Source organism: Macaca thibetana, chromosome 19 (assembly GCF_024542745.1).
Source record: "Macaca thibetana thibetana isolate TM-01 chromosome 19, ASM2454274v1, whole genome shotgun sequence".
Lineage (NCBI taxonomy): Eukaryota > Metazoa > Chordata > Mammalia > Primates > Cercopithecidae > Macaca > Macaca thibetana.
The window spans coordinates 33,857,336-33,882,265 of record NC_065596.1 but is presented as its reverse complement, the minus strand read 5'-3'; the positions used below and the strand labels follow the sequence as shown (position 1 = coordinate 33,882,265).

Here is a 24,930-nt window from a genome sequence, read left to right as displayed (position 1 = left end):
TTACCACCAGCGCACAATGTAAGAAAGGAAATACATGTTAAGATCACTACCTTCTGATTTATGAAGTCAAAAATGTACACAGCATTATAAGGAATAAGAATTGACTAACGGCCAGGCACGGTAGCTCAGGTGTGTAATCCCAGCACTTTGGGAGGCTGAGGCGGGTGGATCATGAGGTCAGGAGTTCGAGAGTAGCCTGGCCAACATGGTGAAATCCCAACTCTACTAAAAATACAAAAAAATTAACTGGGTATGGTGGTGGGTGCCTGTAATCTCAGCTACTTGGAAGGCTGAGGCAGGAGAATCATTTCAACCTGGGAGGTGGAGGTTGTAGTGAGCTGAGATCGCACCACTGCGCTCCAACCTGATTGAGAGGGTGAGACTTCATCTCGAAAAAAAAAAAAAAAAAAAAAAAAGAATTGACTAACAGTGCCAGAGGGTGCAATTATGATGTCACAACTACATTTATGAAACAGCCAGGCAATACAGCAATTCTATAGATACATATGCATTGTTGGCCTTAAATATCTAGTTCACTATGCACAAAATACAAAACACAGAATGTGTACTGGGAAAATGTTTAAACTGAGATCAGAGAAAACATTTTATCATTCAAATTGCACAATAAAAACATAAACAATATGATGCAGGCTCCCTGGTGTGAATGTTCTTATTGGCCAAAAGCCATGTTCAGAGTTTTTATTCTCCAACGGGATGTTCCTGCAGATGGGGCCTTTGAGAGAATTTGGTCATGGGTGTTGACTACTCATGAATAGGACTTGTGCTTTCATAAAAAGAGATACAAAAGAGCTCATTTCCTGTTCCTCTTTCTCCCATGTCAGGACACAGCAGGAAGATGACTGGGCTAAACCCTAAAGAAGGCTCTCACTAGGAACCAATTTGGCTGGCATCTTGCTCTTGGGTTTCCCACTTTCCAAATTCATGAGAAATAAATGTCTGTGTCTGAAGCCTCCCACTTTAAGCTATTTCTTTTTTTGTTTGTTTTTGAGACCAATTCAAGCTCTATCACCCAGGCTGGAGTGTAGTAGCAGCATTCTCCTGCCTCAAGAGATTCTCCTACCTCAGCCCGGAGTCTCACTTTGTCACCTGGACTGGAGTGCAGTGGGGCAATCTTGGCTCACTGCAACCTTCACCTCCCATGTTCAAGTGATTCTCCTGCCTCAGCCTCTCAAGTACTTGGGATAACAACCGTGTGCCACCACGTCCAGCTAATTTTTGTATTGTTAGTAGAGACAGGGTTTCACCATGTTGGCCAGGCTGGCCTTGAACTCCTGAACTCAGGTGATCTGCCCCTCTTGGCCTCCCAAAGTGCTGGGATTATAGGCTTGAGCCACCACGCCTGGTCAATTTCTTGTATTTGGTAGATTTGAGGTTTCACCATGTTGGCCAGACTGGTCTCAAACTCCTGACTTCAAGTGATCCGCCCACCTTGGCATCCCAAACTGCTGAGATTAGAGGCGTGAGCCACCTCGGCCGGCCAGTCTAAGCTACTTCTGTCAGTGAAATGACTGAGACAGGAAAAGGAGCACCTCATTATCAACATCACCAAAGGCTGACAGATCTGATTAAACAAAGGAAGTTTAGAGAGTGTACTATAAATCTCACAATACTTGAAGCCATCTAGAGCAATAACATGTTTTAAAAATTTTAAAGCTGGCCAGGCATGGTGGTTCACGCCTGTAATCCCAGCACTTTGGGAGGCTGAGGCAGGAGGAACACAAGGTCAGGAGATCGAGACCATCCTGGCTAACAGGGTGAAACCTGTTTCTACCAAAAAAAAAAAAAAAAAAAATTAGCTGGGTGCAGTGGCATGTGCCTGTAGTCCCAGCTGCTTGGGAAACTGAAGCAGGAAAATCACTTGAACCTGGGAGGTAGAGGTTGCAGTGAGCCAGGATCGCACCACCGCACTCCAGCCTGGGTGAGAGAAGGAGACTCTGTATTAAAAAAAAAAAAAAAAAAAAAAAAAGAAAGAAAAGAAAGAAAAAAGAAAGAAAGAAGTCTAAAGAGTAATTCCAACCCACAAATATATATAAAGTTCTCCAGTAAAGGTATCTAAAAAGACAGACAGGCTGGGTCTGTCTGGTGGTTCACACCTGTAATCACAGAAGTTTAGAAGGCCGAGGTTGGTGGATCACTAGAGTGCAGGGGTTCAAGACCAGCCTGACCAAAAAGGAGAAACCCTGTGTCTATTAAAATACGAAATTAGCCAGGCGTGGTGGCACATGCCTGTAATCCCAGCTACTTGGGACACTGAGGCAGGAGAATCGCTTAAACCCGGGCGTTGGAGGTTGGAGTATCCCGAGATTGTGCCATTGCACTCCAGCATGGGCGACAAGAACAAAACTTCGTCTCATCAACAAATAAATAAATAAATACATGAATAGGTTAATAAGAGGACTGATACGGAAACTGGTTTAGTGTACATTTTCTCCATAAATCAACTTTTTTTCTGTTATTTAGAAGAAAAAAGCATGAAAAAACATTGTACATAAATGTTTATGAAAATGCAACATACACAGAAATAATTCTGACATAAATAAAGAATTCCAGTGGAGAAAGAGTAGTTTCTGCAGGTTATGATTTTTTTTTTTTTTTTCAGGCAGTCTCATGTGCCACCCAGGCTGGAGTGCAGTGGTGCAATCTCAGCTCACTGCAACCTCCACCTCCCAGGTTCAAGCGACTCTCCTGCATTAGCCTCTTGAGTAGCAGGACTACAAGCGCCCACCATGGTGTCCAGCTAATTTTTGTATTTTTAGTAGAGATGGAGTTTCGCCATGTTAGCCAGGCTGGTTTTGAACTCCTGACCTCAGGTGATTTGCCTGCCTTGGCTCTCATAGTTCTGGAATTACAGGCATGGGTCACAAGAATCATTTGAGCCCAAGAGGCGGAGTTGGCTGTGGTGAGCCAAATATCCCCACTGCACTGTAGCCTTGGTGGCAGAGTGAGACTCCATCATAAACAAACAAACAAACAAAAAAGGAAATAAGGGGGTCAAAGCATGTCTACACAAAAAAGGAATTAAACACAAAAAGTAGGAAATGAGAAATGAAGAACCAAAAAAACCTACAAGAAATACAGATAATATGTAAAAAAATCACAAAGGTAAGGTCTTCTCCATCAGTAATACTTCAGCTGTAAGTATTTAACTCTGCACTCAGAAGGCAAAGACTGGCTGAATCAACAAAAACCAACTATATGTTATCTACAAGAGATTCATAGACTCATATTAGCCTAAAGGACACACATATGCAAAGTTTTTTGTTTGTTTGTTTTTTGTTTTTTTTGTTTGTTTGTTTTTGAGACGGAGTCTTGCTGTGTTGCCAGGCTGGAGTGCAGTGGTGATCTTGGCTCACTGCAACCTCTGATTCCTGGGTTTATGTGATTTTCCTGCCTCAGCCTCTGGAGTAGCTGGGATTATAGGCATGTGCCATCAAACCCTGCTAATTTTTGTATTTTTTGTAGAGACGGGGTTTTTCACCATGTAGGCCAAACTGGTCTCGATCTCCTGACCTTGTGATCCACCCACCTCAGCCTCCCAAAGTGCTGGGATTACAGGCGTAAGCCACCATGCCCAGCCACACATACGCAAAAATTTTAAAAATAAAAGCCAATAATTAGGTATGGGGTTGGTGCCTGTAATCCCAGTTGCTCAGGAGACTGTGGAAGATCTTTTGAGCACAGGAGATCAAGATGAATTTCAACAACACAGCAAGACCCTGTCTGGAAAAAAAAACCAAACTAAAAACGTTGCCCGACATGCTGGCATGCGCCTGTACCAGCTACCAGGGGAGGCTGAGGTGGGACAATCACATCAGCCCAGGAATTCAAGACTGCAGTGAACCATGATCCCACCACTTCACTCCACCCTGGGTGACAGAGAGAGACACTGTATCTAAAAAAGAAGAGCAAATAAAAAGATATGCAAGGGCACATCCCCAGGAGGGAAGTTATCCTCACCCAGGGAGACCAGGTTCCTATAATTCTCCAACATCACAGCCCTGTATAGAGTCCTCTGAGCAGGGTCCAGGCATTTCCACTCCTCCTGAGAGAATTCTATGGCCACATCCCTGAATGTCAACAGACCCTGAAATGAAAACACATTTTAACCAAATGGTTATGGGCGGAATTCTTATCTTTACAGAAAATGAGAAGAAAAGAGAGGTGAAAGCATGGATTTAAATGCAGTGAATATTCTAGCAAATCTGAGTAAGGGATTTCTCACCACATTTTGTCTTCCCAGTTGTGTTTTACCAAACTTTTTTTTTTTTCTCCCTGAGGTGGAGTCTCACTCTGTTGCCCAGGGTGGAGTGCAAAGGCACAGTCTCCACTCTCTGGATCTCCACCTCCCAGGATCAAGCGATTCTCCTGCCTTAGCTTCCTGAGCAGCTGAAATTACAGGCATGTGCCACCAGGACCGGTTAATTTTGTATTTTTAGCAGAAATGGGTTTTCACCGTATTCACCAGGTTGGTCTCAAACCCCTGACCTCCTGATTCGCCTGCCTCAGCCTCTCCAAGTTCTGGAATTACATGCATGATCCACTGTGCCCAGCCCAGAAACTTTTATTGACACACCAAGTGACATTCAGTATCTAGATATGACAGAGTATGAGTGATGTCTTCAGAGATGACAACGTTCACAGTGAAAGATCAGAAACTAATATCTGGCTGGGTGCAGTGGCACATGCCTGTTATCCCAGCGACCTGGGAGGCTGACAAAGGAGAATTGCTTGATCCCGGGAGGTAGAGGTTGCAATGATCTGAAATCACACCAATCCAGCCTGGGCAACAGAGACCCCATCTCAAAAAAAAAAAAAAAAAAAAAAATTACATATATATACACACACACATATATATAAATATATAACATATTATTTATATTTTTTTTATAAATAATTTTTTTTTTATATATTAGCCGGGCACGGTGGCAGGCAGCCTGAGGTAGGAGGATGGCTTGAGACTGAGAGTAGAAGTTGCAGTGAGCTAACATTGCGCCACTGTGCTCCAGCCTGGGCAAAACAGTGAGACCTAGTCTCAAAATAAAATAAAATGCATGAAAACTAGATTACTCAAAGTATGAAAATCATATATATACATATATATATGTATGTCAACAAAATAATGAAACCTACACACACAAAAAACCAGATGTTAATACAAAGATTTGTCATTTTCCCCAAATTTTCAAAATGGAAAACCTGTTCAAAATATATACATTTGTGTGTGTACATATGTATGTATATGTATATGTGTGTGTGTATATTGTGTGTGTGGGTGTTTATATATATAAAGGCTTTAAAAATATAAAAAGTAGCAAGTTTTGTTGACCTGAAGAGGAATCTCATCTTGCTGGAAAAGGACACTTTGGCAGTTGGGGGCAGGGGGGAATCTTGTGGGATCTAAGAAAACAGGAAATGCCTCATCCTAGAGGAAGCAATCACCCTTTCAACTGCCTGACCAGGAGGAATCCTCAGACATCTGTAGGAATGCAGGCGTGCGCAGAGGCAGCCACTATGGCACTCTTTATACAGAGAAAAACTGCAAAAAACCCACTTATAATTCAGCCAATTTCCAATGCAGATGGCAAAGAGCAAGCTCTCCACGTTTACTAACAAGACAACATGTAAATGTTCACAACCAGCAGGATCAAGTCTCAAAGTAAAATATTTCCTGGAACACAAAGAAGAAAACAAGACACTGGGGTCTACTTGAGGGTGGAGGGTGGGAGGAAGGAGATGAGCAGAAATAATAATTATAGGGGGCCAGACGCGGTGGCTCACGCCTGCAATCCCACCACTTTGGGAGGCCGAGGCAGGTGGATCACCTGTCAGGGGTTCAAGATCAGCCTGGCCAACATGGTGAAACCCTGTCTCTACTGAAACTACAAAAATTAGCAAGGCGTGGTAGCAGGCCTCTGTAATTTCAGCTACTTGGGAAGCTGAGGCAGAAGAATTGCTTGGACCTGGGAGGCAGAGGTTGCAGCGAGTTCACATCATGCCATTATACTCCAGCCTGGGCAACAAGAGCAAAACTCAGTCTCAAACAAATAAATAGATAAAAAATAACTATTGGGTAAGGGGCTTAACACCAGAGTGATGAAATAATCTGTACAACAAACCCTGATGACACTCGTTTACCTGTGTAACAAACCTTCACATGTAGCCCCAAATCTAAAGTGAAAACAGAAATATAAAAACTTTTTTATTTTTTTGAGATGAGTCTTGCTCTGTGCCCAGGATGCAGTGCAGTTACACAATCTCAGATCACTGCAACCTCCGCCTCCCAGGTTCAAGGGATTCTCTTGCCTCAGCTTCCTGAGTAGCTTGGATTACAGGCATATGCCATCACACCCAGCTAATTTTTGTAAAAAGATTTTTCTTTTTTTAATTTACTGCAGACCTTTTTCTAAAGTCTCATAACGATGCAGAAATACACAAGTACGAGACTTGCTCTGACAGCTGACACGGAACTGACAGTAGCGACTCCCCAGTGAGGCTGGAAGGAGGGTGGAGGATGTGACAGGGAACGGAGATGCCTTATGGCCAAGGGTCTAAGCTTCAGCTTTGCTTGGTGTTTTACCACAAAATAAATACATTCACCATGTGATGTTTAAATATAAAAATATATATTTAATAATATTATTGGGGCTGGGCACAGTGGCTTGCACCTGTAAACCCAGCCCTCCAGGAGGCTGAGGTGGGCAGATCACCTGAGGTGAGTAGTTGGAGACCAGCCTGGCCAACATGGTGATAGCCGTCACTAATAAAAATATAACAAAATTAGCTGGGCATGGTGACACGTGCCTGTAATCCCAGCTACATGGGAGGCTGAGGCATGAGAATTACTTGGACCCGGAAGATGGAGGTTGCCTTGAGCCAAGATCATGCCACTGCACTTCAGCCTGGGCAACAGAGCAAGACTTCATATATTTGAAATATAATATTATCATAATATAATAATAATGATAATAAAAATTATCACCATTTTTACTGAAAACACCTGTTTTACAAGCCTCTCCACAGTAACACCACAGTCTCCATGAGCTTAATGTGCTAAGAATGGTTTAATGAATCTCCTGCTTTTAGGTTGATTTCATATTCTTAAAATAATGATGGAATAAAACATCATCTATCATTCATGTCTATGTATGAACTTTCCATTCTAATTAGTAAGATTTTTGGAGTCAGAAACACAGCAACTCACTCAATTACCTAAAAATGTAGTATAAAATCAGGCAGAAACATTTCTCCATATTGGTCGCCTTTTCTAGAATTTACCACATACTTTGTGCATATTAACACATGACTTCTGTTGCGAGAAGTCAGGGATCCCGAATGGAGGGACCGGCTGAAGCTGCGGCAGAAGAACATGAATTGTGAAGATTTCATGGACATTTATTAGTTCCCCAAATTAATACTTTTATAATTTCTTACACCTGTCTTTACTGCAATCTCTGAACATAAACTGTGAAGATTTCATGGACATTTGTCACTTCCCCAGTCAATACTCTTGTGATTTCCTATGCCTGTCTTTACTTTAATCTCTTTAATCTCATCATCTTCATAATCTGAGGATGTATGTTGCTTCAGGACCCTGTGATGATTGAGTTAACTACACTAATTGTTCCTAAACCATGTGTGTTTAAACAATATAAAATCTGGGCACCTTGAAAAGAAAACAGGATAATAGCGATGTTCAGGGAACAAGGGAGATAACCATTAGGTCTGAATGCCTGAGAGCCGGGTGGAACACAGCCATATTTCTCTTCTTTCAAAAGCAAATAGGAGAAATATTGCTGAATTCTTTTGCTCAGCAAGGAACAGCTCTGAGAAAGAGAATGCGTTCCTAGGGGTAGGCCTCTACAATGGCCGCTGTAGGAATGTCTGTCTTTTACGGTTGCAGATAAGGGATGAAGTAAACCCCGGTCACCCGTCGTGCTCCCAGGTCTATCAGGATGAGGAAATTCTCACCTAGTAAATTTTTAGTGAAAGTGGTTGTCTGCTCTCAAACCCTGTCTCCTGATAAGATGTTATCAATGACAATGCATGCCTGAAACTTCAATAGCAATTTTAATTTCACCCTGGTCCTGTGATCTCACCCTGCCTCCATTTGCCTTGTAATATTTGATTACCTTGTGAAGCATTTGATCTCTGTGACGCATACCCTATTCGTACACTCCCTCCCCTTTGAAAATCACTAATAAAAACTTGCTGGTTTTGCAGCTTGGGGGGCATCACAGAACCTGCCGACATGTGATGTGTCTCCCAGACACACAGCTTTAAAATTTCTCTCTTTGTACTCTTTCCCTTTATTTCTCAGACTGGCCGACACTTAAGGAAAATAGAAAAGAACCCATGTTGAAATATCGGGGGCCAGGTTCCCCTGATAGACTTCCATCAGCAGTTGCTCTAATCCTGGTCCACAGAGAGGTGACACAGCATCCAGATGTGGCCCCTGAACAATCCCTGCTGCCCAACAGCACTGACACCACGGGACCCTCACCCCGTCTCCATCCATGTCTGGGTGTGAGCCCTTCCCAGGCCCATGCCCAGTGCCGCCTCTTCCCAAGTTCATGTCACTGGGTCACAAGAGATAAAATCTAAGCGCGATGAGAGGGACTGAGGGAAGGCATGGGTGAATGCGAGCAAACTTGTCAGGCAGGACGCTTCAGACTCAGAGAAGATTCCCAACTCCAAGGCCCAGCAGCATTTCTGAAGGGAAGGAGACAGAACAATCCACCGAGAATATCATCTCACCTGAGGAAGAGCCATCCCTGACTCCTTTGCTTTCTTCTTCCTCTTCCGGGTTTCTTCCTCATGTATCAAGAGTGTTTAGAAGTCAATCCTGAAAGTTAAAAGTACGTTGTTTATTGCTCAGAATCAACACATCCCCCTCCCTGTAACACAATGAAACATACAAAGGAGACCTCACCCTGAGGAAATATGGTCCCCTCTACTGCCCACTGCAGAAGGGACAATAAACTCCTATAGGAAAACTCCCACTTCTCTCCTGGAGGAGCCCACACACACGCTCCTGCAGTGGGGAGCTGGGCTGGAATGAGCTCCCCTTCAGGGTACAGACCCAGCCCTGACCAATCCTCAGCCCAGACCCTGAGGATCACTTGGGCTCAGGAGTCCAAGACCAGTCTGGCCAACACGGTGATATACTGTCTCTACTAAAAATAGAAAAACTGAGCAGGCATGGTGGCTCATGTCTGTAGTACTAGCACTCTGGAAGGCCGAGGAGGGTGGATTACTTGAGGTCAGAAGTTCAAGACCAGCCTGGCCAACATGGTGAAACCCCATCTCTACTAAATATAAAAAAAGTAAGTGGGCTTGGTGGGTGTCTGTAATCCCAGCTACTCAGGAGGCAGAGGCAGGAGAATCGCTTGAACCCAGGAGGTGGCAGTTGCACTGAGCCAAGATCATGCCACTGAACTTCAGCCTAGGTGACAGTGTGAGACTCAAAAATAAAATAAAATAAAATAAAAATAAAACTACAATAATTAGCTGGGTGTGGTGGCACACACCTGCAATCTCAGCTATATGGGTTGCTGAGGCACAAGAATCATTTGGACCCAGGAAACAGAGGTTGCAGTGAGCCAAGATCATCAGACTGCACTCACAGCCTGGACAACAGAGACTCTGTCTCAAAAAAAAAAAAAAAAAAAAAAAGTTTCTGATGTGATTGATGCAGGGATAATAAAACCTGAGTAACGTGATAGAGACTGATGGGCAGAGTGAACTTCAGATAGTGGTGGGAGGGCATGGGAGACAGCTCTGAGCCTAGACCTGAACGAGGAGAAAAGGGACAGTGCCTTTTAAAAAGCACAACATGCTTTTTTTTTTTTTTTTTTTTTTTTTTTTTGAGGCGGAGTCTCACTCTGTCGCCCAGGCTGGAGTGCAGTGGCGCGATCTCGGCTCACTGCAAGCTCCGCCTCCCGGGTTCCCGCCATTCTCCTGCCTCAGCCTCCCGAGTAGCTGGGACTACAGGCGCCGCCACCACGCCCGGCTAATTTTTTTGTATTTTTAGAGGAGACGGGGTTTCATTGTGTTAGCCAGGATGGTCTCGATCTCCTGACCTCGTGATCCGCCCGTCTCGGCCTCCCAAAGTGCTGGGATTACAGGCTTGAGCCACCGCGCCCGGCCCACAACATGCTTTTTAAAGGCATTATGCATTAAGTTCACATTCCCTTAAATATTGTTTCCAAAGCTGCTCAGCCTCTAGCCCAGCTGGAATCTCCAGGAAGAGGCAGAGAGAGTTTGAGAAAAAAGACGCAGGGGAGGACAGGGTGGTGAAAAGAGAAAGCAGCCTTCCACACCCCAACTTACACGCTTCACCGTATCCTAAAGTTGCAAGCAGCACCTGAAATCATCACTAATGAAACAGAAAATGCATTCGACTTACCGGCCCAGCAAGCCACGAAAATGAGCAATGCCATCTACCAAAATAGATTAACTTTAGACTACCTCCTAGCCCAGGAAGGAAGAGTATGTAGAAAGTTTAATCTAACTAATTGCTGCCTAGAAATCCATGACAATAGGAAGGCTATTATAGAAATAACTGCCAGAGGCCGGGCGCGGTGGCTCAAGCCTGTAATCCCAGCACTTTGGGAGGCCGAGTCGGGTGGATCATGAGGTCAGGAGATCGAGACCATCCTAGCTAACACGGTGAAACCCCGTCTCTACTAAAAAATACAAAAAAAACTAGCCGGGCGAGGTGGCGGGCACCTATAGTCCCAGCTACTCTGGAGGCTGAGGCAGGAGAATGGTGTAAACCCGGGAGGCGGAGCTTGCAGTGAGCTGAGATCCGGCCACTGCACTCCAGCCTGGACGACAGAGTGAGACTCCGTCTCACAAAAAAAAAAAAAAAAAAGAGAAAGAACTGCCAGAATGAAAAAATTAGCCCAAGTTCCAGTCCACACTTAGAAAAAGTAGGCTCCTGAGTCCCTCTTTAGAGGCTGGTTTTCCTCCTTCAGTATGTTCAAAACCTTAATAGGAGTAGTTCCAGCCATACTAAGAATTTGTTTAATACTCCCTTGCCTCTTACCTCTCCTTGTTAAGAACATTCAATCAATGATAGAAGCAATTGTAACCAGGCAGACTACCACTCAGCTAATAGCTCTATGTGAATATCAGCCTGTGCCTAAAGAAGAAAACCTGCTCTTTCATGAAGAATCCAGTAACAGTGATGCTTTCTATTAAAATCTTGTTTATAACAAGCATCTAAGGGAGGAAACTGAGGTAGAAATTTTAAAAATCAATATGCATTCATTCACTCCAAGAAAAGTAACGGGCAAGGCAAAGGTTAAAAAGAAAAGACGAACCAGTTTTCCTCTGCCTAGCAAGCTCACTTCAAGAACAGTTATAAGATAACACTGTTTGCGAAGTCGAAGGCAAAGGAACAGGCTCCAGACAGCCCCCCACCTTCTCAGAACAAGGGTGAAATTAAAAAAAAAGGACAAATTTGTGTATTTAGCTGTTCTTGTTTTTCTTTCAACGCAGCTACAAGGCCACCAGCGATGGAAGGACACAAGTTACGCTATGCTATAGATTACCTGACCTATCAATATATGATTAACTCTTTTTATTCAGCTTCTGAAAGCAAAAAACCCCACTCTGTGTTTGTTGAAATGCTCAGCTTTTTTGATGTAAACCCACGGAGCCGGTGGGTACCTTAAATAAACATCATCCTGTCTCCCCCATATCAGTCTCTTCTCAGTTTCCCACAACACCATCTCTGCGCCTTCTCTGCTCTCTCCATTACATTCTCTCTTCCCTGTTATACCGCCCTGACCCTAGGTTCTAGCAGCCTAGATCCCCAGGTGTCCTCCCTGCTGTGGTTCTCCTTCTGTTCTCTTTGCCACCAGCACCACTCTGTCTGCCCCGGCTCCAAGTGCTTCCTCCTCTCCCTCACTCTGATGAGCCTCCCTCTTTGCTGCCCCTCTCCCTACCTTGCTGTCCTTCATCTCTCTGTACATCTAGATTTTCTCTACATTTCTCCAGTTGCTTTTCTCCTCCTGCTTTCTTACCGTTTTCTTTTCACTTTTACTGCCTCTCGGCAAATCCCTCACCCATCCTCTACTTTGCCATCTGTTGTGGGTCTTTCTCATTCTTCTTTTCTGTCTCAGGTTTTCTACTGCTCTCTCTCCGTCTCCTGATCCCTTTGGCCCACACAATCACAGGAGGGTTTGGAGTAAGACGCCTGCATCCCGGTGGAGCGCATTTTCCAGGGGCTGGAGGTGGACAGGCAAGAACACCCCGTGTCACAGGACAGGCCCCGGGCACCTCCCCAACGCGGGCTCGGGGAAGCGGTGACTGTGGAGCGGAGACCTGTGGAGCAGCAGGGCCCCGCACGAGGACGGGGGTGAAGCGGCGATGGCGCCTTAAGACAGTTGTGGGGTGGGGTCTGCAGGATCCCAGGACAAGGCAGAGGACGCGGCCTTCCCGGGACTGGGGCAGCGGCGCTGCGCTCCAGGGGCCTACGAGGGCGAGAATCCACCACTCCGGTGAGGACTTTAAAAAGCGCGGGGCGGGAGGAGTCAGAAAAAGGTTTAGAGCAGGAAAACTAAGCGTAGAAAGTGTATACGTTGCCCTATAGCAGAAAGACGCGGGACGGGACCAGCCTCAGGGCGACCTAAAACCCAAAACGAAGCGACCCCCGGCCTCTCACGGGGATGTCTCAATTTGCTCTGGGTGAAGGACGACGGCTGAGAATTTCCAGGTTTGTGGGGATCCCAGGTCCCAGCTGCGGAAGCGCCGGGGACCTGGGAAACGCAGACAATAGAAGTCAGGGCGAAACTCACGCGCCGCGTTGGAACCGTCACTCCACGAGATCCGCTTCCTGGTCTGCGCGAATCTGCGCGCGCAGGACAGAAGCCAGGCCTGGGCGGGACCCGCGAGGAGGTGGGCGGGGCCTGGGCGAAGTAGGGGCGGGGCGCGAGGCGGAGAGACTTTGCGCTTTAGAACCCGCAGCGGGCGGGGCAGGGCCGGGGCGGGACCTGTGCGCCTCTCAGCCTTGTTCCCAGCACCTCTGTTTCCGGGTTTTGGAGGCGAGACCGGCCGGGAAGGCTGAGGCATGATTCAAAAGCCCTGGAATTGTCTGGAACGGGGATACAAACTACAATGTAAAATGCAAGGCCCGGCCTGGGCGGAAGGTAGGATTTCATGCTGAGGGCCCATAGAACAGAATAGAAATCCTCTCCCTTTGTATTCTCCATTCACTCGGGAGGGAGAGTCCATCCTGTGCTTAGCTTCAGAGATTTCCCTAAAGCCACCGCTTGGGATGCAGGACGGAGTGCTCAGGCCAGAGAGGTGTGAGGTTACAGCTTGTTGGATAAACACAGCAAGGATGCTGGGGCGGGGGCGGGAGCCTGAGGTCCCAGCTACTCAGGAAGCAGCGGTGGGAGGATCACTGAGTCTGGGCGTCCAGGCCAGCCTGGGCGACAAAGTAACACTCCCTCCGGCAGGGCCCCCTTCCTCATCTCTCTTTTTTTTTTCCTTCGTTTTCTTTTAACGTTTTAAAATACAATTTTGGTGGTGTGAGATACAGATCCAACAGTATTCCATGTGGATATCCAGTTAGTTGTCCCAGCACATTTGTGGAAGAGATCTATTACTTTCTTTTACTTATTTATGTACTTATTTCTTCTGTTGTTTTGAGACAGAATATTTGTCTGTCACCCAGGCTGGAGTGCAGTGGCGGGATCTGGGGTCACTGCAGCCTCTGCCTCCTGGGTTCAAGCAATTCCCCTGCCTGAGCCTCCGGAGTAGCTGCTATTACATGTGCGTGCCACCATGCCCGTCTAATTTTTATATATTTGTACGTGGGTTCACCATATTGGCCAGGCTGGTCTCAAACTCCTGACTTCAAGTGATCCACTTGCCTCTGCCTCGGAAAGTGCTGAGAGTACAGGCGTGAGCCACCGCGCCTGGCCCAACAAATGCTGTTTACTTGACTTTCTAATTGTTGAGAAAATTTAATCGAAAGCTATGGGTAAAAGAAAGAGAGATCAGACTGTTACTGTGTCTATGTAGAAAGAAGTAGACATAAGAGACTCCATTTTGTTCTGTAATAAGAAAAATTCTTCTGCCTTGAGATGCTGTTAATCTGTAACCCTAGCCCCAACCCTGTGCTTGCAGAGACATGTGCTGTGTTGACTCAAGGTTTAATGGATTTGGGGCTATGCAGGATGTGCTTTGTTAAACAAGTGCCTGAAGGCAGTATGCTTGGTAAAAGTCATCGCCATTCTCTAATCTCAAGTACCCAGGGACACAAACACTGCTGAAGGCCGCGGGGACCTCTGCCTAGGAAAGCCAGGTATTGTCCAAGGTTTCTCCCCATATGATAGTCTGAAATATGGCCTTGTGGGAAGGGAAAGACCTGATCGTTCCCCAGCCCAACACCCGTAAATGGTTTGTGCTGAGGAGGATTAGTAAAAGAGGAAAGAAGGCCTCTTGGCAGTTGAGAAAGAGAAAGCCATCTGTCTTCTGCCCGTCCCTGGGCAATGGAATGTCTGGGTGTGAAACCTGATTGTATGTTCTATTTACTGAGATAGGAGAAAACCGCCTTAGGGCTGGAGGTGAGACGTGCTAGGGGTAATGCTGATCTTTATGCATGGAAGATGTTTATGGAGATGTTTGCATATATGCACATCAAAGCACAGCACTTTTCCTTAAACTTACTCATGACACAGAGATCTTTATTCAAAAGGCTTCCTGCTGACCCCCTCCCTACTATTACCGTATTGTCCTGCCACTTCCCCCTCTCTGAGATGGTAAAGATAATGATCAATAAATATTGAGGGAACTCAGAGATGGGTGCCAGCGTGGGTCCTCCGTATGCTGAGCGCCGGTCCCCTGGGCCCACTTTTTCTTTCTCTATACTGTGCCTCTGTGTGTCTTTCTTTTCTCAAGTCTCTCGTCCCACCTGTCGGGAAACCCACAGGTGTGGAGGGGCAGGCCACCCCTTCAGAAAACAAAACAAAAAAGTCTTCCCCCAAATGACAAATCATCTGCATGACAATAATAGAGAAAAATAAAAATCATTTCATTAATAAATAAGCCTTAGACCCGATTGTGATGGGAAATAGAGGCAAACAGCTAAGAGGCTGAAAAAAGAGAAAGAAATTTCACTTTTCTATACAACAATTAAGTTTATGTTTTCAAGTTAAACACTAATCAGGTCTCAGGGAAGAGGAGTTGACAACACGGTTGGTCATACATAGTTCATCCTGCCTCTACTTGGTAATGAAGGTTGTAGGGTCCAGCCCTACCGGGCTTAGCGGGTGTTCTCCCCGTGTGCAGAGACGAGAGATTGTAATAAATAAAGACAAAAGACAAAGAGATAAAGAGGAAACAGCTGGGCCCAGGGGACCACTGCCATCTACACGTGGAGACCGGTAGTGGCCCGTAAGGACTGGGGCCACGGATATTTATTGCATACCAGACAAGGGGGCAGGGTAAGGAGGGTGAATCTTCTAAGTGATTGACAAAGTGAAGCAACTCACGTGATCACAGGACAGGGGATCCTTCCATTTTAGGTAACTGAAGCAGAGAGAGAGAAGGCAGCATACATCAGTGTTTCTTCTATGCATTTATGAGAAAGACCAAAGACTTTAAGACTTTCACTATTTTTTCTACTGCTGTCCACTACAGACTTCAAAGAGGAACCAGCAGTATGGGAGGAACATAAAACTGGATGAGAAGCGTGACCATTGAAACACAGCACCACAGGGAGGGATTTAGGTCTCCGGGTGACTGCGGGCAGGCCTGGATAATATCCAGCCTTCCACAAGAAGCTGGTGGAGCAGACTGTTCCCTGACTCCTCCAAGGAAAGGAGACTCCCTTTTGCGGTCTGCTAAGTAATGGGTGTCTTCCCAGGCACTGCCATTACTGCTTGACCAAGGAGCCCTCAAGCGGCCTTATACGGGCCTGACAAAAGGTTCACCTCTTGCCTTCTAGGTCACTTCTCACAATGTCCCTTCATTACCTCACCCTACACCTGCTGGTTATTCCTAGGTTGTATTGGTAATACAACAAAGAGTAATATTAAAAGCTAATGATTAATAATGTTTACAATAATGATTGATAATTGTCCGTGATCATCTCTATATCTAACTTATATTTGACTATTCTTATTCTAACTATTTTCTTTATTATATTATACTGAGACAGTTTGTGCCTTCAGTCTCTTGCCTCAGCATCTAGGCAATCTTTTGCCCATAGGAGGTGACCATCTGTCTCAGCTAATTAGCTTCATTCTGAGGGAGGGGGAGAAACCCTAACCCAGGTCTTTTTGACAAGTGTGAATTTTGCACCATGGTGACAGTTGCCCTCTCTGGTGAGGCTCCTACAATCTGACAGAAACTGATGTCAGTAGTAAATAATAAAATTTAGAGGCCGGGCACGGTGGCTCAAGCCTGTAATCCCAGCACTTTGGGAGGCTGAGACGGGCGGATCGCAAGGTCAGAAGATCGAGACCATCCTGGCTAACATGGTGAAACCCCGTCTCTACTAAAAAATACAAAAAACTAGCCGGGCGAGGTGGCGGGCCCCTGTAGTCCCAGCTACTCGGGAGGCTGAGGCAGGAGAATGGCGTAAACCCGGGAGGCGGAGCTTGCAGTGAGCTGAGATCCGGCCACTGCACTCCAGCCTGGGCGACAGAGCGAGACTCTGTCTCAAAATAAAATAAAATAAAATAAAATAAAATAAAATTTAGAATATATGATTAAATATAGAGTTTATTTGAACACAAAGCGTGAGGACAGCCACCTGGTAACATCAACTCCAAATGAATGGGATGAGCGTTCCCAAGTAGAGATGTTAAGTTTTCACACACAGAGAAAGACAGAGAAGCTTTAGCAGAATCACCACATTTTCCATTCAAGACCAGTGGGTAGGATAGGGTGCAGCAAGTTGATTGGTGATGGATTGATATACTTCAAGGAAGGTTACTTTATCACTTGATATAAAGGGGCAATGATCCAAGGAGGTCTTAGCTCTGGGACTGCTTAGTCTTTCTATTTACAGAAAAATTCTTTTTTTTTTTTTTTTTTTTTAAGATGAAGTCTTGCTCTCTCACCCAGACTGGAGTGCAGTGGTGCGATCTCGGCTCACTGCAAACTACACCTCTCGGATTCAAGCAGTTCTCCTGCCTCACCTTCCCAAGTAGCTGGGATTACAGGCAGACACCACCACGCCTAGCTAATTTTGTTTTCATTTTGTTCTTTGAGACAGAGTCTCGTGGTGTTGCCTAGGCTGGAGTGCAGTGACATGATCTCAGCTGCTCGCTGCAACCTCTGTCTCCCAGGTTCAAGTGATTCTCCTGCCTCACCCTCCCGAGTAGCTGGGATTACAGGAGTGCACGACCATGCCCAGCTAATTTTTTTATTTTTTGTAGAGACGGGGTTTCACCATGTTGGCCCAGCTGGTCTTGAACTCCTGACCTTGTGATCCAACCGCTTCAGCCTCCGAAAGTGCTGGGATTACAGGCATGAGCCATCGCACCCTGCCTGACAAATACATATTTTTATGAGCATTTTTTTTTTTTTTTTTTTTTTTTTTTTTTTTTTTTTGAGACGGAGTCTCGCTATTTCGCCCAGGCTGGAGTGCAATGGCCGGATCTCAGCTCACTGCAAGCTCCGCCTCCTGGGTTTACGCCATTCTCCTGCCTCAGCCTCCCGAGTAGCTGGGACTACAGGCGCCCGCCACCACGCCCGGCTAGTTTTTTGTATTTTTTTAGTAGAGATGGGGTTTCACTGTGTTAACCAGGATGGTCTCGATCTCCTGACCTCGTGATCCGCCCATCTCGGCCTCCCAAAGTGCTGGGATTACAGGCTTGAGCCACCGCGCCCGGCCACTTTATGAGCATTTTAAATGTAAAACTAGCCTGCCACATCTTTGTAAGTACCTGGTTTCCATGTTGCAATTTTTTCACTTTGAATATTTAAATACCTTTTGTTTAGTCTGTGTAGGGTCCAGCCCTACGGGGCTTAGCTGGTGTTCTCCCCATGTGCAGAGACGAGAGACTGTAATAAATAAAGACACAAGACAAACAGATAAAGAGAAAACAGCTGGGCCCACAGGACCACTTCCATCAAGACGCGGAGACTGGGCTGGGTGCGATGGCTCACGCCTGTAATCCCAGCACTTTGGGAGGTCTAGGCGGGCAGATCACCTGAGGTTGGGAGTTCAAGACCAGCCTGACCAACATGGAGAAACTAGTCTCTACTGAAAATACAAAATTAGCAGGGTGTGGTGGCACATGCCTATAATCCCAGCTACTAGGGAGGTTGAGGCAGGAGAATCACTTGAACCTGGGAGGTGGAGGTTGCGGTGAGCCGAGATCGTGCCATTGCACTCCAGCCTGGGCAACAAGAGTGAAACTCCATCTCAGAAAAAAAAAAAAGATGTAGAGACCGGTAGTGGCCCCTAACGGCTGGGCGCACTGATATTTATTGCATACAAGACAAGGGGGCAGGGTAAGGAGGGTGAATCTAAATGATTGATAAGGTGAAGCAAGTCACGTGATCATAGGACAGGGGGCCCTACACTTTTAGGTAGCCAAAGCAGAGAGAACAGGCAGCATACATCAGTGTTTTCTTCTATGCACTTACAAGAAAGATCAAAGATTTTAAGACTTTCACTATTTCTGCTACCGCTGTTTACTACAAACTTCAAAGAGGAACCAGGAGTACGGGAGGAACATGAAAGTGGACAAGGAGCGTGACCACTGAAGCACAGCACCACAGGGAGGGGTTTAGGCCTCCGGACGACTGCGGGCAGGCCTGGATAATATCCAGCCTTCCACAAGAAGCTGGTGGAGCAGAGCGTTCCCTGACTCCTCCAAGGAAAGAAGACTCCCTTTCGCAGTCTGCTCAGTAACGGGGGCCTTCCCAGACACTGGCGTTACCGCTTCACCAAGGAGCCCTCAAGTGGCCCTTATGTGGGCATGACAGAAGACTCACCTCTTGCCTTCTAGGTCACTTCTCACAATGTCCTTTCAGCACCTGACCCTCTACCCACTGGTTATTCCTATGTTATCTTAGCAATGCAATATAGAGTAATATTAAAAGCTAGTGATTAATAATGTTTATAATAGTGATTGATAATTGTCCATGATCATCTCTATATCTAATTTGTATTATGACTATTCTTATTCTAACTATTTTCTTTATTAAATTCTGACACAGTTCGTGCCTTCGGTCTCTTGCCTTGGCACCTAGGTAATCTTTCACCCACATCTCTCCCCTTTTTATTGATTAGGATTGTCATTGCCATCATTGCTTGTCGCTGGCTTCGAGCTTTTCATCAGACTCCGTGGAGACACTTGCAGACTAAAAGCAAACGACATAAACACACCAGTATTAGTAATGCCAATAACAAAAGTGAACCTCCAATGGGCTTGATCCACTTGAAAAGATTTATATCAGGTAGTCCTTTTGTAATTGTTTCAAATATGTCAGAACCAGGAATGGTAGTTAAGTGAGCCTGGGAAGCCTCAAAAATTTGTTCCTTAAGTGTTGAAATATCTAAGGTTAAATGATCATCCCAGGCTTTTAGATGCCTTTGGACCTTTTCCCAACTATGTTGATCTTCTCTGTAAGCATAAGGTGTTATGCAAAAATCAGTGTATTCCAATCACATTGTAGTTGCATTCAGTGTGCTAAATTCATCATTCTGTCTCCCAACCAGATTACACTCTGGTGGAGGTCATTAATTTGATTGGCCAGTTTTTGATCAGTCTCAGCCTGAGAATTCCAAAGTCGGTGGACTTCTTTTGCCATGTTTCCACATAATGGGCAGTCTGGACCGAGTTAGGAATGGCTACTCCAGCAGTAGCCGCTGTTGTAACAGCAATTAAACCTGCAATCACAGCAATGAGTGTAAAAATGAATCTCCTAGTTCTTTTAAGGATCCCTTTAAGGACTTCATTGACTATATGAATAGAAGGAGAAGATTCCCAGGGGCGGTGTAAAGAAACTGGTATCCATACCCATTCCCTGGCTCTGACCAGGAGAACACTTGTTTTTGGGTCAAATGTAGCATCAATACACATAAACAATTTGCAATTATTGCATTCAACAGTTTGGGTATCAGGGATGATAATTATGTTTCCAACCAATAACATATATAGTGGTTTAACACAGCTCCTCATGGGTACCACCGCATCAGAAATTAAAGTGACCTTATACATGTTTGTTTTGGTATTTGTAAGAATTTTTTGATAAGCTACATTCCATAATCTGATTCCGGATAAGGCTTCAGCCAACTTCCACAATTCAGGATGTTCTGGGGTAAGTATAGGATGAATCATTTTTGGCCTAGGAGGAACAATGCCCTTGTCCAACCATTTGAACGGGTAAGGAGACACCCATTTCTTCTTTTTTTAGGACTGCCAGCCTTCTTCTTCATAATCGATTAAGTAGTTAAACTCTGAACTTTGGGTATTTTGCTCAGAGCAATCTCGCCAATATACCCTTTTGGGGCCCAGTCAATGACAGTCCCTGTGACAGGACTCCGTGGCACTGCTGGTGTTGGGGCGTTGCAGTCACTCCATAGGATGTTTCCAATTACTAAAGCTGCCTTTATAGTGTCTTTTAAAGAGTCTGACAATCCTTGTGTTTTATTGTGTTTTACTGTGACAGGAATTCTCGGTTCCTCAAATGAATTTATTTTAACGGTCAGATCCTGAAAAGAATTACTACTCAAAACATTATGCACCTGATAAGAATCATTACTGGAGGCCGGTACAGTCCACATTCAATTTTGATTAGAGAATGCCAAACAGCCAGGTGCAATTCCTATGCACAATGGTGGAAATCTATATCCCATGGACACATTAAAAGGCATTCGTGCTTCATCTGGTTGAACCTGAAATCTGTCATCATTAGGGACCAGCATGAATGCACTGTCATTAGTACAAACCTCCACTGAGGAATCCATCCATGAAACAGATCGAATAAGAGGGAGAAACAGGACATATGCCCAGTAGGTGTAATTGTGAGTTGCTGTAGCCCCAGGTATACTTAACACTACAGTAACTACCAGAAAGGCAGCCAAGATAATATTACCTGTAGTTTTTGGAATCCCTTTGTCCTGTAGGTGTCTCTCAGCCTCTTCGAACATTACTTTTATCTGACCCCATGTCAGCGAGGTGGAATTTTTTGTATTGGGAGTTGTAGGGCAAGGCTGTGATGTGAAGTTAAGATTACAAATTTTATTAGTCAGGTGATGAGCCTTGAGTTTTGATTTCCGGAGGCTGTTCGCCTTTTGTTTCTGATGGTTCTTCAAGACTGGAGTCATGGTACAATTTCAGCTGACGGGAGGGAACCCAAACAGTTTGTTGGTCCTTTCCTGGGGAGACACAAGCAAAACCCCTATGCCATGTTATTACAGTGCTTAATTCCCATTTATTAGTTTTTGTGTCCTTCCACCATACTCTCTTGCCTTTTTGTGGGTCAAATTTGTTACCAGTAAAGTGTCGTTCTGCTGCTGTGAAAGGTTGGTTCTTAGCCAAATTTTAAAAATTTAATGTGAACAGAGCTAAATTTATCTGAGCATGGGGAGCACTGGCATCCCCTTTCTTTTTGTTATCTTGCTTGCAAAGCTGGTCTTTGAGAGATTTATTAGCTCATTCCACCAGCACCTGTCCTTGAGAATTATAGGGAATTCCAGTAGTGTGATTAATGTCCCGTGCTTGAGTGAACTTCTTAAAGGCAATGCTGGTATAGCTGGGACCATTATCAGCTTTAAGCTTGGTGGGGCAGCCCATAACTGAGAAACAGGAAAGCACATGTCGTTTAACATGAGTAGTACTTTCTCCTGTTTGGCACATAGCCCCGAGGAAGAGGAAAAATGTATCCACTGTTAACATGCAGGAAAGAAAATCTCCCAAAAGCTGGAAAGTGGGTTATGTCCATTTGCCAGACGGCGTTGGGGGAAAGTTCTCGAGGATTAACTCCCGAGGGAAGCGGCTGTAAAATTAACACTTGTTAACAGGCAAAAACCATAGTTTTTGCCTGTTTCCATGAGAGGAGGAACTTGCTTCAGAGTCCTGCAGCATTGGCATGAGTTAGGGCATAAAAATTTTGCACGGCGGTAAAAATGGGTGCAACTAAAGCATCAATTCTGGCATTGGCTGCCAAAAGAGGTCCTGGAAGAGATGTATGAGCTCGAATGTAAGTAATGTAAAAGGGAGCAGAGTGCGCTCTGAGAATTGCCTGAAACCTTTGAAAAAGTGAAAGTAAACTTTCATCAGGGAAAACGTAATTAGCGCCGTTTCTATGTTGTGCATAACATGCACGACGTATGCAGAATTGGAAACAATGTTGACAGGTTGAGAAAATCCTCAAGGACAGCCATAACAGCGATAATTTCAGCTCGCTGTAGAGAAATAGATCCTGTGTTAAGAACGCATTCTTGTGGCCCTGTGTATGCAGCACAGCCATGAGAGGAAGCGTCAGTAAAGAGTAACAGCTCCAGTTAGTGGAGTACTTTTAGTAATGTTAGGTAAAATCCAGGAAGCGAGTTTTAGGAACTGGAACAATATTACATTAGGGTAATGATTGTCAATTATACCAGGGAACCTGGCCAGATTTACTTGCCAAGCAACAGTTTGTAAAAGCTTGTCAAACTTGTTGACGGTTTAATGGAACAATAATTTTTTCGAGATTTCTGTCCCGAAAGTAATAAAAAGATGGGAGCAGGCTTGTCCAATAAGGTTAGAAATTTGGTCAAGGTAAATAGTAAGTGTCCTTAGAGAGTTATGGGGAAGAAAACACCATTCAATTAAATCCTGTTCTTGAGTAATAATTCCTGTTGGAGAATGTTCAGTGGGAAAAATTAAAATAGTAAAAGGTAATTTGGGATTGAATCTAGTGAACTGAGACCATTGCACTGTTTGTCCAACCAATCATAACTCAGACTCAGTTTCACGTGTGAGGAACCTTTTACTGTGCAAATCTGGATCCCCTTGTAATGTGGTTAACAGGTTAGACATAGCATATGTAGGGATGCCCAAAGAAGGGCAAATCCAATTAATATCTCCAAGTAATTTTTTTTTTTTTTTTTTTTGAGACGGAGTCTCGCTCTGTCGCCCAGGCTGGAGTGCAGTGGCACGATCTCCGCTCACTGCAAGCTCTGCGTCCAGGTTCATGCCATTCTCCTGCCTCAGCCTCCCAAGTAGCTGGGACTACAGGTGCCCGCCACCACCCCCAGCGAATTTTTGTACTTTCAGTAGAGACAGGGTTTCACCGTGTTAGCCAGGATGGTCTCAATCTCCTGACCTCGTGATCCACCCACCGCGGCCTCCCAAAGTGCTGGGACTACAGGCGTGAACCACTGCGCCCCGCCCAAGTAATTTTTTAAAGTCATTTAAAGTTTTTAAGGAGTCTCTCCTAAGCTGGACCTTTTGTGGTTTAATCACCTTGTCTTCTAATTGCATGCCCCAATATTGAAAAGGAGAAGTTCGAATTTTCTCTGTGCAATAGTCAAACCTGCATCTGAAATGGCCTATTGAATCACAGAAAAGTAGGAAATCAAAATGGCGTACGTGGGGACCACGCAGAGAATATCATTCATATAGCGAATGAAGTAACATTGGGAAAACTGATCCCTAACTGGGTGAAGCACGTGCCCCACAAAGTACTGACAAATCGTGGGACTGTTATGCATGCCCTGTAGCAAGATTTTCCAATGGAGGCATGCAGCTGGAGTGATATCGTTGAGGGAAAGGACCGTAAAAGCAAATTTGTCAAAGTCCTGAGAGGCTAGTGGAATGTTAAAAAGGCAATCTTTAAGATCTATGATGATTAGAGGCCAATACTCAGGGAGCATGGAGGGGGAGAGGAAACCAGGTTGCAACATCCCCATAGTTGAAGTACTGCATTAACTGCCCTGAGATCAGTGAGCATCCTCCATTTTCCAGGTTTCTTTTGGATAGCAAAGACAGGTGAATTCCATGGAGAAAAACATTCCTCAATGTGTCCCAATTCTAACTGTTCCAGGACTAAATTATGGAGCACCTCCGGCTTATTTTTTTGGGAGTGGCCACTGATCCACCCAAACCAGTTTCTGAGTTTTCCAAGTTAAAGGGATGGGATCTGGAGGCTTTTTTTTTTTCAAGACAGTTTCGCTCTTTTTGCCAAGGCTGGAGTGCAATGGCGTGATCTCGGCTCACCGCAACCTCCGCCTCCCAGGTTCAAGTGATCCTCCTGCCTCAGCCTCCCGAGTAGCTGGGATTACAGGCATGCGCCACCACCCTGGCTAATTTTGTATTTTTAGTAGAGACGGGTTTCTCCATGTTGGTCAGGCTGGTCTTGAACTCCCGACCTCAGGTGATCCACCTGCCTCAGCCTCCCAAAGTGCTGGGATTACAGGTGTGAGCCACCATGCCTGGCTAGATCTGGAGGCTTGATAGTGACTGCTTCTAAAAATAACCAAGCCCTTTGGGGTCAAATTTATAGGAAGGTTGAATAGGTTCAGTAATACCCCGGGCTGATTTCCCCAGACCAGTACCTTGAACAAATCCCATTTTTTTCATAATGTTTTTACTTTGCTCACTGTAAGTAGCATGTGGAAATGAAATTTGTGCATCCACTGTTGTAAAAGATCTCTTCCCCAGAGATTAACTGGAATAGGTGTAATTAGAGGTCGAATAGTATTGCGGGATCTGGCCAGTAGCCTGCAATGCAACGGGGCTCCCTCTTTGTTCCCAGGCAGATCAAAGAAATAACAGACACACACAAGATAGTGAAAGCTGGGTCCAGGGGGCTCTCCGCCTTCTGGTCCCGCGGTGCTGCCAATGCACTGGATATGCCAGCATTTATTATTAAGTTTAGTAAGGGTGGGGGTAGGTTAGTGAGGGATTTAGGGTCATTTGATTATGAGGTGAGATGGTGATGTGGGGA

The 24,930-nt window shown here is 45.1% G+C and overlaps 1 protein-coding gene and 1 long non-coding RNA gene across 13 annotated transcripts in view; one reads left to right on the top strand and one right to left on the bottom strand.

The window, feature by feature from the left end:
- Positions 1–24,930, bottom strand: part of LOC126943010 (zinc finger protein 845) — a 223,377-nt gene that overhangs the window by 34,951 nt on the left and 163,496 nt on the right. For 2 of the 11 annotated variants that reach the window (XM_050771237.1, XM_050771230.1), the window contains one exon: positions 3,979–4,105. The exons of 4 other annotated variants lie outside the window; for them this stretch is intronic. In XM_050771237.1, the coding sequence (XP_050627194.1) occupies positions 3,979–4,105 (127 nt within the window). 5 more of the 11 variants (XM_050771238.1, XM_050771240.1, XM_050771241.1 and 2 more) reach the window with 5 other exon arrangements.
- The window catches only part of LOC126943082 (uncharacterized), a 33,185-nt gene that overhangs the window by 3,295 nt on the left and 4,960 nt on the right, over positions 1–24,930 (top strand). The gene's annotated exons all lie outside the window — the stretch shown is intronic.